The following is a 13,353-nucleotide window of genomic DNA, read 5'->3' on the forward strand; positions in this document are numbered from 1 at the left end:
CAACAGATCTAAGTTATCAGCTAATTTCATTTTCCCTCTCATCTGTGACGTTCGTGAGCATGACGAGCACGAAACCGGAAACAAAAATACATGTCAGAGGAATGAATGTAAAATAAAGCCAAACTTCCCTTTTAATTGGAAAGAAAGTTACTCGTTCCCGCCATGCATTTGTTTCAATACCTTCCTTCGGTGGTGATAGTTGTCAAACCTGTTGCTCGGCTCGGCCCGGCCCCCTCCCTGATGACACCTGAGCGGATCGTCTTACCGGAAGCGAAGTCCTCGCTAGCTTGTTGTTATTTCTTGTTACCTGCACACACGACGATACAGGTGGAGCTTTTGTCAAGTTGCCAGAGTCGACCAAGTGTTTAAAATTGCAACTAAGAGGCTTGTTCAGGTGGATACGTTTTTTTTCCAAACCATTACTTCTGTGAAGCTTTTGTCACGAAAGAACACCACTGAGACCGACGACGAAGATGATTCACGGTTGGTTGGTTTCAGTGCTTTTGTTCTCGTCTGTTGCAACAGGTGAGCTAAAAACAACTTATTTGCTTCACTTAATACTTTCTTTATATATTTGAAGCTTTATGTTTTAAGTAGAAGCCCCCAAATATCTGAATTCAGTAATTAAGGACTTTGGAGGGCCGTGTTGAACGTCGAGGCCTTTTCCAAAATGGACATTTCTGTTCAGGTGTGTTGAGGAAATTCACGCAGTCCGAAAACTGAACGTTATTTGGCATGGTTTAATAAACACTAAACATGTGACTAATTATACAGAAAACTCCCAGAGTTTCAGTACTAGGCCTATTCCCTAGTCTTATCTCAAACCTGAAACTGGTTCCGAATTCATTAGTTCTTGGTTTCGGCCAGCAGTCGCTGGTCACAACATTAGGAACACTTGCACACTGAAAATTCTGCTTAGTGGATGTGTTAAGTGTTGATTGACTGCCAGGGACTTGTTACTTTAACAAATGTGGTTTTATTTTTGTCGTAGAAGGTTTTAGTGGTGAGATTTCCTCCTCTTAATTTGCCACTCTCGTGTACAGCTCAACAATGTTACCAAATTATTATAGATTATGTATTATGTACCAAATATTGACACCTGTCAGTATGGATGCAGTAACTTCTAATTGTTACCCACTGTAGCCCCAAAATATCATTTAAGTAATACGTGTTTGAGAACTGTAATGGGAACTGAAAGGTTTTAGAGATTGCAACTATTGAACGCATGCTTCATTAGAGCTCATTTTTACATTTCAACCTAATATGCTGTAGCACATTTCTACATTGGACCCAAACGTTGGATAAAATAATATTAGGGAATGTAGTCAGCTCTTTGATACTGCAAATTTTGGTATCGATCCAATACCAAGTAAATCCAGGGCCTGTTTTTTGAAGACATAAACTGATATCGATACTGTTTACAGTGGTACCTCAGTTTTCCTTAATAATTCCTTCCAAAAGGTCTGACGAGAAGTGAAATGTACGAAAACCGAGGCAATTCTCATAGGAAATAATTACAATGAATCTATTCCAGACATCAAAAAATATGAACAAAAAATACATTTTATGGAGAATGATAACATTTTTTTACATGCAGAAAATAATGCAAAAATAATTATAAATGACGAATTGGTGGAACTTATTGTGTTTTCTTACCTTCTTTATCCAAGTGATGGCACTTGCAACTTTCTTCGGCCCCATTGTGGGTTATTTAGCAGTCACACTCGATAAAAAAAAAAAAATGCGTGGACAGTGAGTCAGTAACATGTAGGGTTCTCTATTTGGGCCCTCAACGCAGTACAGGACAAACGGAAAACGCAAAATAATTAAACAATATTAAACAAAAGCAAAAACTACTATTGACTCTCATTCAAATCTTTCAAAACCGTCCAGTGTTCAAGGACTTATTCCCTGAATTTGTAAACAATATAACAATACTGCACATAAGTATAACAATATCAATAACAATATGACCGACAACAAAAAAAAAGCACATAGATATTTGTGAAAATAAGTATAGAGGAAAACTTAAAAACAATTAACCAATACTGAAACTATCCTTGGTATCGATACTATTGATATTTGGATCAATACGCCCACCTCTAGCGTAAACTACACTACACTGCATTCCTCCTTTATTTTTGTTGTGTCATGTTTGGATGTGTCATCCAGCACTACTGCTCCTGAAAGAGCTACGGTAGTTTCAGTGTTGCAGTTTCATTGCTGGTTCAGCAGCCAACAGCGAGCTGCATGTTGTTGTTTTTTTGTGTGTGTGTGTGTGTGTGTGTGTGTGTGTGTGTGTGTGTCCACGCCCTGTAGGCTTGTTACCAGTGTGTGACAAGCGCTGATCCAACTCCAGTGTCGGCACTGTGGCGAGCTACTGTTGCGATTCATGTTCACTTTGTGTGATTTAAATATTTTGTTATTTTAAATTTGGGATTCACCAATCCACGTTTTTTCACTTCCAATTCTGCAGTGGAACCTCCGAGAATTGCAATTCTCTCAATAACGAGCATTCACAGTCAATCACATTTAGCATGAAAATAGTTATAGGTTTATTGTTGTATCTATTCTTGTAAGAACTTTACTCATGTCTCCTAAATCTTGCAGTATTGTATTTTTAATGTGGCCCTAATAGTAATAATTTCATAAAATGTCGGTGTGATTCAACTTCATTTTCTGATTTCTACCCACCCACATAGATTGAAACATTTTAGAAAGGTGTGAGAAAATGTAGCTCTCCCCACGGCGTGTTTGTTGTAATTGTGAGTAAGAATGAATTGCATTCGTAAGAATTAATTATATTTGTAATAATTCATAAGAAATGTAATTGTGGCACAGTTAATGAGTAGTCCAAATCTTTCTTTTTTTATGTAAACCACATTGTGCTGTTTTTTTCTTCACACCACACTCACTGGCCACGACAATAGGCACACCTGCAGTGTGTACATTAATGCCATCTACAACCATGCATTTCTTCTTTCTTTCTAAAGGAAACCGCTTCTGATTTGACCTCATTGGAGTATTGCAGGTCTACCCAATTTTATGACCGCTGAGTGTGTGTCTGTTGCTTATTTTGTACATGCCTTTTGTGTATTTAGTTATGAAATCAGTGACATCAGTAACCTCTAATCATCTGTTTTGTTTTTTTATGTCAACAGGTGTGAGAGGCTTTTTAGTAACCACTGGCAATCCAAAGGTACAAGTAAAAGAACATGCAGGTAAATCTTTTAAAATACAAAATGGTCCTATGAAATATTACCCAAAATGAGATTATGGGGAAAAAAACAGAATATGTATGAAGGTTTGTGTTAGGGGTGTACTGACACAAGTTTTTCACTTCTGATACAAAACTAATGTTGCAGCCTTGAGTATTGGCCTTGAGTCCCACCAACAGGGACTGGCTCTTTTCTGTTATAGCTCGTGACTTTTTGTCATCCTGTGGGAGTTTCTCATGCTTTGCAAATGTTTTGGAAAGGGGTCGATGTTTGAGGGAGCCGAGGTCTTGCAAAAATCTTCCTGCTGTTTTTTTATGATGATGATGCTGATCAAAACCGCTAGGAGGTTTGTTTTGTTGAACTTCCCCGGTTCTGTGCCATCACGGGAAACTTGTGCATGCGAAATTTTGCAGTCAGTTGCCCTTTTTTTTCATTTAGGGGCACAACGATTCCTCAAATAATTTGAGTAGCTGGAATACAGAAAATAAGGGAGGATTTTTTTCTGCCTCGAGGAATCGCTGACGTCACCATCTCTCTTATGTCACCCACGCAGAGGGCAAAGAAAGAAGCAAAGGTTTGAAAGCTCGGGAGGGTATACCGAAGCAACGAAAGTGATGAAAAACAAAATGTAAAAAAACAGACAGTAAATGTGTCTAAACAGCAAGTTGAACATTGTGACGTGTATCCGTTGTAACGCAGCACTTGCATATCCCAACATCGCATCTACAGTATGTTGCATAATCTCCTCAGAGAACATCCGAGACAAGGTTGAATTAACATAGTGCACATCTGTGAGATCAAGGTTAATATACATTACTAACTTAAAGTTAGCTGTGTGGAGAATTAGCTTTCTCTAAATTATGACTACTGTCGAATGTGTGGCAGTTTTTTGCGATGGTAATGTGACTTCATACAGGGTTTATTTCAGTGACATGGAGAGAGAGAGAGTGACAGAGCGCAGCGATGTGCATGCTAATGCAACAGTAATTATTGTACTGTTAATTATTGTTAATGTGTCTCAAAATTTGCCTTTGCTACCTCAAAATTAAGGCACAACTACAGTATAACTCCATAGATGTGCACCTCCAAAAAATGCTGCTCATAAGGACTGACTGTTGTAACGCAGCCCCTCAACCACCATGGCTCGCCCACGCCAACAAGCCAAAAGGAGTTGTATTTTGCTCATAGAGCCGATGGCACTAGCCTGACCCTGACAAAGAGCCACAAAAGTAGGGGTGGCCAAAGTGCGGTGCAGGGGCCATCTGTGGACCATAGCTCATTTGTCATGGCATCACAGCAGAAATTAAATAAAATTGTAAAAATAGAGCAAAAAGCACAATAACAAAAAGCTGAAATGTTGACTCAACAACCAGTAATAACACATAGCTTTGTATTAAAAGACAAAAACAAAACTATCACTTTTTAATTTACTTTAAAAACCTTTCTCCAAAATAGATAAATATATGATAAGTATAGAGTAATGTATAGATAAATATATTACTCACTTAGTTGAAAGTAATGTGTTCCATCACAGAAGGTGTTTTCATTTGACTTAGACCACTGCAAAAACTCAATAAAGAATATAAAGAATATTTGTCTTATTTCTAGTAAGCCTGTCTAAGTTTAGGATTTATAAATACACAGCCATCAACATAATGTAATATGTAATTTAGTCTTAGTAAAGTCATTATTATTTCTCTCCTTTTCCAGTAAATAGTTAGTCTGGCATGGATAAATTTATCTAGAAAAGCACCATCATGTACTCCATCAGACCCAAGAAAATACAGCTTGTTCCTCCGCACAATGTGAATTTAAGAAGTAAAAAAAATTAAACCAATTGGTCGTTTATTATTTAGTGAAATGTAATATTTTCTCTTGTGCATTTATCATTTCTCTTTAATCAAGCAAAAATATTTTTTCAGATTACTCAATCAAATTTTTTTTCCCATTGAATAGTCAATTACTAAAATATTCGATAGCTGTAGCCCTAGTCTTTTTAGAACTTTAATGAAAAATACTGCCACATGGCCACCATCACTCCGTCTGGAATGGGCTAAGTGGACTGCTTTTATCAGAGTGCCAATATCAGAGATTTTGGAGGCAGGCCGATGTAATGTAATGTAAGTATATATTATATTATATGTAAATATTATATTATATATTATCAGTGTATGTATGTATGTATATGTGTATGTATGTGTGTGTATATGTATATACATATACATATATATATATATATATATATATATATATTTTTTTTTTTTTTTTTTTTTTTTTTACTGATATCTGACCGATATGTTTAACTAGATTTGTGTTTTGCCTCTTAATTGTGTGAAACAGTGTCTTATTTTTTTAATTTTTGCTTTATTGTTCACTCTACTATTACAGGGGTTGACCTTACATGCTCCTATTCAGCGGACTTTGGTTCAAATGCCAGGGTGGAGTGGAAATTCAAGGACCGCTCGGGTTCACAGAATTTTGTTTGCTTTGATGGCAAGCCCACTGGTAAGTGTGCCATTAGCGTAGCTATTGTGCAGTTCATCTTTGTTGCCGCTCTTTGTTAGCTACATTTTGCTCAATTTCTACACCAGCACTCTTCAAACCTTGTTGATGCAACAGTCAGTTTTGTCTGCCCAAAGCACATTGAAACCCTAAACTTTCCCACTAACCCTTGACAGCATGACTGACCTACCTAGGTTAGGTCTCTAAACCTCACTGCAAATAGGTAACAAAGTTGCATACCATAAGTCTGGCAGATGTATACAGTGTTCCCTCGTTTATCGTGGGGGATAGGTTCCCAAAATAGCCCACAATTAGTGAAATCCGCGAAGTAGCCGACTTTATTTGTTTACAATTATTATACTGTATATGTTTTAAGGCTGTAAAACCTCTTACAATACACTTTTCTCAGACAGGCATTAACATTTTCTCACATTTTAAACACTCTCAAAGCTTAAATTTTGTTTGAATTTTCATGATCAGTCTACTAGGTTGGAAACAACAAATTATGAAGTGACTCACGCAGATTCAATCCTGACCGTGCTTCGTCTTGGCGCCGTTCGGCTGTAGCGTTTTTGTACCCTTTTAAAACATATTGCTACTGCCATCGTCATGCTCCTTGTCCTACTCCTTGAACCGATTCATTTAGCCGGTTAGCTGCTGCTTCTTCTTCTTCTTCTATTGTTTATTGGTGATAAGCAATCAGCTCACGCAATTAGCTAGTTTGATAGCGACGGCACGAAGGAGATTGATTAACAATGGTCTACAGCCAACCAGGACGCAGAACACAACGGGCGGCTTCTCCCTTAGCCAATAAGTATTGTTGTGGCTCTATATTTAACCAGCTATTGTCTACTTTGGGTTCCTAATATGCTCGTACAGGCACACTGAGACGAGGTGGAGCTGCACACGTCTTCAACATGAGTATACAACCCCCTACACCGGTAGCAGTAGTAAATACATTAACAGACACATACAACAGAGCACCGATAGATCGCTCTAATACACCACAAGGATGCAGAACACAGTGCACATTCATATGCTGTTAAATATGCAAAATGCAAAAAATCTGCGAAACAGCGATTTCGTGAAAGGTGAACCGCGATGTGGCGAGGGAACACTGTATATACTCTATTGTATGGCTTTTAATGTGGAGCTCTTCCCCCAGCACCGTATTCCGACCGTGTGACAATGTATGGCAGCAACCTGAGATTCAGCAAAGTGACCCGCAAGGATAATGGAGAGTACTACTGCGAGGTGTCTGGGGTTAAGTTTGGGGAGACCAGAGTGACTCTCACAGTACTAGGTAACGATCCTTACACTCACTGTACATGCCTTTTAAGACTGTATTTTACTATGGGGGACTGTATGTTACTATGGTTTTCCCCGCAGTGCCGCCGTCTACACCCCTGTGCAGAATTCCCACCTCGGTGACGACTGGAAAAAAGGTCTTGCTGTCCTGCCATGACATGGATGGCTCTCCTCCTCCCCAATATAAGTGGTACAGAAATGGCGTCCTTCTGCCACCTGAGCCGAGCAAGATTTCCGGCTTCCAGAATTATACCTACCTGATGAACTCTAGTAATGGCAATCTGGTCAGCTACAATTCTCAACTCTCTTTATTATGCTTATGCCAGCATGTTCGTTTCAGAAGGGAAGTACCCTCTTTAACCATACTGTGTATTCTCAGGTGTTTCCGTCCATCAAAAAGACCGATGCGGCCGAGTACTACTGTGAGGCTTTAAACATTGCTGGTCCTCCTCAGCGCTGTAAAGCTGTGAAAATGGAAGTCCGTAAGTTCACATCAAGTAGTTGTTTGACAAACCTACAGTTACAAGACATGCAAAGTATCTCTACACCTTTATAGATATGATCTTGTTCATCTAAATCAGGGGTGTCAAACCCGTGCCATGGAGGGCCGAGACACTGCAGGTTTTCGTTCCAGCCAGTCACTAAAGCAGGTGATTTTAATGATCAACACCTTCAGTTTGAGGGAAGGAGCTCATCAATTAAATCACCTGCTGAAGAAACTGGTTGGAGAGAAAACCTGCAGCGTCTCGGCCCTCCAGGGCACGAGTTTGACACATGTGGTCTATTGGGATGGCAATGGGATGAATAAGCTTTTGTGTTACTGTAATTCAGTGAAAGAACCTAAATATGTTTGCCATACTATTCCTCTAGGTGACATCAACACAGGAGGCATTGTTGCTGGTGTAATTGTGGCTCTCCTGCTGCTCGTCCTACTCGCTGTGGGAATTTGGTACGCACACAAGAAAGGATACCTGCCCCGTGAGTATTCACATACAGTATATTCTGCCTAGAGAGGCTCTCACTCCTGGTTGCTTGTGATACGTCACTCTCTTCCCCTTAGCTGCCATAATCACCAGCACAGGATAGCGTTCAATTAATCGCATGATAAATAAAAATGAACTTCATAATTTTGCCGGCCTCGATAAATTGTGCATGCGTGTTTGTTTTCCTCCTCTCTTTCTACCAAACAGACTGGATGACAAGAGGGTTCACTCTGTGCCTCTGTCTCAACAGCTGGACACTTTGCTTCTATAGCTGAGTGAAGGTAGTGAGTGAACCCTCCTGTCAGTCATTCAGTCTCTTTTTGCCAGTGGGTGGAGGCGGGGCTGCTAGCGAGAGTGATGCAGCCTGCGAGTGAGCAAACACAAATATAAATGAAGGCACAAAAGCGATTGTTTCTAAGGCGAATGTGACAGCCCCAGTGTGAGAATATTTTGGTTTTAAAACAGAATTAACTAGGTGAGCCCATGAACACCGACGAGCCGATATGTCGCATTTGTTGGAAAGTAGTGGCGACAAAGAAGGGGAAGTGGGCAACTTGCATGCGTACTTTAAACATAACCATCCTGTTCAGTGTTACCAACCGGCAAAAAAAACTGCTTCTCGAGGTGCAAAGGAGTCTTCGTCCAGACAGTCAACGCTTACTGAAGTGTTTGATCGGCAAAGTAAATATCAACAAAACAGTGCAAAATGGTGCACTCTCACAGGCAGTATAGTTCGCTACATGTTAAGCCTTCCTGTTAAGGAATAATACCCAATATTCATTATTTATTGAATTGCAATTTTGTTTACAGAACTTGATACTCCATTTTATTTATTGTTTTTATTGTTGTGTGTGGTTGTTATTGGAAAGCTTTTTCTTAACAGAGACAGGGTCTATTTTTATTGTTTTTGATTATGATTTTTATTTAAGTGCAGTTTTTGCTTAAAACAGACTGAGTCCATTTTATTTTCATTGGGTTTTTTGGGGGGGGATTTTTTGTTTTTAATGTAGTATGTTGTTAAGTTGATTTTATTTAAAAGCTCTTGACATTCCACTTGCAATGTTAAATATTGTTGAGATATTAAAATGTTTTGCTTTTGCTAGGGTATACTCACATTATTATACCATATGTTATCATTACTCTACATTAATGAAAAAATTGTCTCAAAATAATGTTGCCAATAATGTCGTTTATCTGCAATAATTTGTAGGACATTTATCGTCCAGTAAAAGTTATCATAACAAGCCTAGCATTGGGAAATATACACTTAAAGCTATTCAAGGTATAATGTCCATATAACATTTAAAAAGTTAACATGTTGGCGGAGAAAGCAGGGACATTATTCTTGGAGTAATTTGTAATTGTAAAACCAATAACTGGGTGCTCTTTTTTTCCTCTTTGCAGAACTGACTGAAAGGTAAGAGGATTTTCTTTGTTTTTATACCCGATTGCATTAGATAATCCATCTCCAAAGTATCTAAACTAATGTTTCAGTTTTTCATCTTAGATTACATGTCTGAAATGGTCTATTGTGTCTAAAATTTGTCTTGCAGCAGACAAAAACCCAACATGGTTTACCAGCCGCCTTCAGTGTATGGTGGTGAGGATGATGATGTACGTAAGATGCTGCTTTGCTTATTAGCTTTCAGAATTCTTTGTGTCCCTTCATGGCTTACAAGTTTAATCTTTAAAATTGTGGCAAAACTATTCATATTCAGGTCCAACAGAGAGAATATTCAAATAATGCTATCTGATGTGTTTGTTTCCTAGGGAGATTTCAAGCAGAAGTCATCTTTTGTGGTATAGTCTACAAACAACAGCCTGGTTTCAACTGTTTTAGTGTGTGCCTTTGCAGTTTATACATGACATCCTAACATTTTAAAAATAATATATGATCCAAAGTTGTCATATAGCAGCGTGACCATAAATTTATTTCATCTGCTGTACATCAGCTTGTCGGTTTTACACATCAGTTTTAGAAGAAATAAGGAACTACAAGCCAGTAATGGCACACAAGTTTAATAGTGTCTGTTGTGTTACTAAGCACTAAAATTCTACCTGTTTTAGGAGTGTGCTGCTTGTTTGCATGTTGAATTAATACTAGCACAAGTCATTTTAATTACATGTCAACTTCAAGCTGTTGAAGATCACTATTGGTAAACCTCGGTGTACTATGGAAGTTATGAAGTTTTATTTCTGTAGATAGTCTATTTGTTTGTGCTGTTCATAAAATCAGTTATTTTACCTGGCCTTTGGTGTGACTGACATACTTTGTATTATATGTAGGTTTTTAGGTTAATATTCGAATAAAAATACAGTGGAAACTAGGTTATAGAACCGAAATATATATATTAATACAAAAAATGTTGCCAATACAAAATAATGTAAATCCAATTAATCTGTTCCGGAAAGCCAAAAATGTTAACGTAAAACCCATTTTTGTAGTTTTACAATTATAGTTTTACATGCAGAAAACCATTGAAAATGCACATGAATACATATAAATGGAAGGGATAAATGAACAGTTAAGGTTACCTTTACCTTCATTGAAGATTTGATTCTCGAGGTGGATGAAAACAGGAAAGCGGTGGTGGTTGATCTCGCTGCCACATCATGTCTTTGGGAACAGTCGCTTCAATGAAGGTACAAATAAATGCTCATTTATCCCTTTCATTCGTCATTTGTATGCGTTTTTATGCATGTAATACTATAATTATAAAACAATAAAAATGTGTTTTGTGTTACCGTTTTTGAAAGTCAAATGAAGACATCATATACTGTACAGGCGACAAAACTTCAGTTGCTGGTTGCCTTTTTGTAAGCTAGCTAATAGGATGCTAACAAGGAAGGACGTTGTCTGATAAATACAGGGTGGGCCAAAAGGAGTTACCCATCGTTTTTTCTGCACTATTCAAAAATGCTTGCAGACAAACATGACACACATTGAACACAGTTTCCATACTTTATTGTCAACCACCAAAAAGATTTACATCTCAATATGGCCACCCTTTGCCTTTATCATAGCCTGGAGACGACCTGGCACTGCCTGGCATGAGCGCCGCACTATCTCTGCATCAAGTTTTGACTATGATGTCATCAAAGCTTTCTTCAAAGCGGTGACACTGCTGTGATATACTCTTGAGACCTCCCTCTCCAGGATAGACCAGATCGCAAAGTCCATTGGGTTGATGTCCGGACTTGATGGAGGCCACATGTTCTTGTCCCAGAAGCCAGGAAAGTGCTCCTTGCACCAGGTTTGTGTGACATTGGATGTGTGAGCGGGTGCACCATCTTGTGTGAAAATATACTGGTTTCCAAACGCATTGGTACACCATGGCAACACGTTTTCTTCAAGCATTTGAATGTAGACCTGGCTGTTCACTTTCACACCCTCCTGAATGAAGACCAAAGGAGATTTTGAGCCATCAGATGCAACAGCAGCCCACACCATGACTCCAGCTGGCTTCTGACGACGGAAATGAGTTCTGCAGCCTTCTGGTAGGTGCTGTGTACTATGTGCATAAACCCTGTCATTCTGGGAATTGACCACTGCCTGAACGGTGAAGATCTTCTCATCAGACCAAACCAGGACTTTGTTTGCGGCACTCTGGATCTCCTGCAGCATCATTTTCCCCCTGTGAAGCCGTTTTTTCTTTGAAGCGGCTGAAATTAGTTGTCTGTGTTGCATTTTTAGTGCTTTCAGTCTAAGATCCTGTTTGACAATTCTTCTCAATGAAGTTCTTGAGATGTTCACTTCCTTTGCTGTTGCCCTCATGCTCCTGCGAGGATTCCTTTGGACTCTCTTCCTCACCATCTCAACAACCCTTTTGGTTCGGACTGAACGTTTTCTTCCAGGGATTGGCTTGCTGGTGGTCTCGCCAGTCTCCTTGTATCGTTTCATGACATTGTAGACAGTCTTACGACAAACATTCACCTTTTTCATGATTTCCTTTGTTGTCAGTCCAGCCTCCTTCAAGGCCACAATCTGGTCACGCTTACCCTTCGATGCCATACTCGACACTCATTAGGAGTAAACAACTGAACTTTGGTACATCAAAAGCTATACCTTTTGAGAGAAACTATCCAAAATTTTAAGCTTCTAGGACAAAACCTAAGCGAACACGATAGAGATATGCGATGGGTAACTCCTTTTGGCCCACCCTGTACATCAAGAACACTGTGGGGACTCCGTGAATTAACAACACAAGATGCGTGCCTTATTGTACGCCAACCGGAGAATACACACAAACCGAGGCAAAATTCTGGTGTAAGTTTTTCACGTTCACCGAAAAACATGCTAACCAGGGCTCACGCTAACTGAGATTCCACTGTACTGTATAATTTAACTGGAGAATGAATGTATGTTACATTTGTTTTAAACTGCTGTTTGGGAACTACATTGGTTAGACCAGTGGTGTCCAAAGTGCGGACCATGGGCCATTTGCTGCCTGTGGCTCATTTTTTAAATTGATTTTTTTATTGGCCTGAAGCATATAAATAAAATAGAATTTTTTTTAAACAGAAAAAAATGGAAAAATAGAGCAAAAAGGCACAATCTAAAGAGAAAAGGCAGACGGTGATACTAATAACTAACAACACAATGCAAACTTTTTTGTCTTTTTTTACAAAATGAAATAAATATGCTTTGATTTTTCAATATGCAGCACTCACTGGAAAAAGTTTGGACACCCCTGGGTTAGACTATTGCAAGCAGGGTAGTGTTTTTATGTTGTTTTTTTAAATTAAGGTAATAGAATCATATCACTGGAGAGTGTGAATTAAACTGAGTGGACATTTTTGTATGATCCTGTATTGCCTTAATACAACTATGAATTTACTTACCCCAACTTATTTTCCTGATTCTTTATGCTTTTGGTAGGTAACTCTTCAACAATCACGTGTTTACTGGGTTGACATAGACAGACATTGGTACATATCATGAATTTATACAATATCTAATACAATATTTATTTGGGAGCCCTGTATGTTTTCCACATATGTTTGGAGCTGATGAATCAACCTGATGATGTAACATTTCTATGTTGCTAATAAAAATGTGTTGTTTAAATTGGTCTGCTGTTGTCTCAACAATGGTTGGCAATAAACGTCGTCCATCGTCTATCGCGGTTATCGGTTTATCGCGATAAGCAAATTTCCGCAAAGTAGCATTCAATATTAAATGGAATATTTTTGCAGTTCGATCATCGAAAACCTGTTTACTTGACTTTCAATATACCGTTTTTTACCATTGTTAGAGCCCTGTAGACACCTTTACATGCCTATTATTCTTTGTTTACACCACATTGCAAGACACTGTGCAGGCTACAGGATCAATGCAGGGA

General features: G+C 38.7%; 1 protein-coding gene across 1 annotated transcript; it reads left to right on the forward strand.

Annotated features, from left to right (window-relative positions):
- Positions 1-227: 227 nt before the first annotated feature.
- f11r.1 (F11 receptor, tandem duplicate 1) lies at positions 228-13,079 on the forward strand. The gene is made up of 10 exons (XM_054754880.1): positions 228-525; positions 3,162-3,221; positions 5,607-5,723; positions 6,886-7,023; positions 7,110-7,312; positions 7,408-7,510; positions 7,899-8,006; positions 9,416-9,428; positions 9,565-9,625; positions 9,782-13,079. Exons 1-10 carry the CDS (start codon positions 474-476, stop codon positions 9,815-9,817), a joined length of 891 nt encoding a protein of 296 aa, XP_054610855.1. The 5' UTR covers positions 228-473; the 3' UTR covers positions 9,818-13,079.
- Positions 13,080-13,353: the final 274 nt, after the last annotated feature.

The sequence above is a fragment of the Dunckerocampus dactyliophorus genome, chromosome 16 (genome assembly GCF_027744805.1).
Source record: "Dunckerocampus dactyliophorus isolate RoL2022-P2 chromosome 16, RoL_Ddac_1.1, whole genome shotgun sequence".
In the NCBI taxonomy this organism is placed as follows: Eukaryota; Metazoa; Chordata; class Actinopteri; order Syngnathiformes; family Syngnathidae; genus Dunckerocampus; species Dunckerocampus dactyliophorus.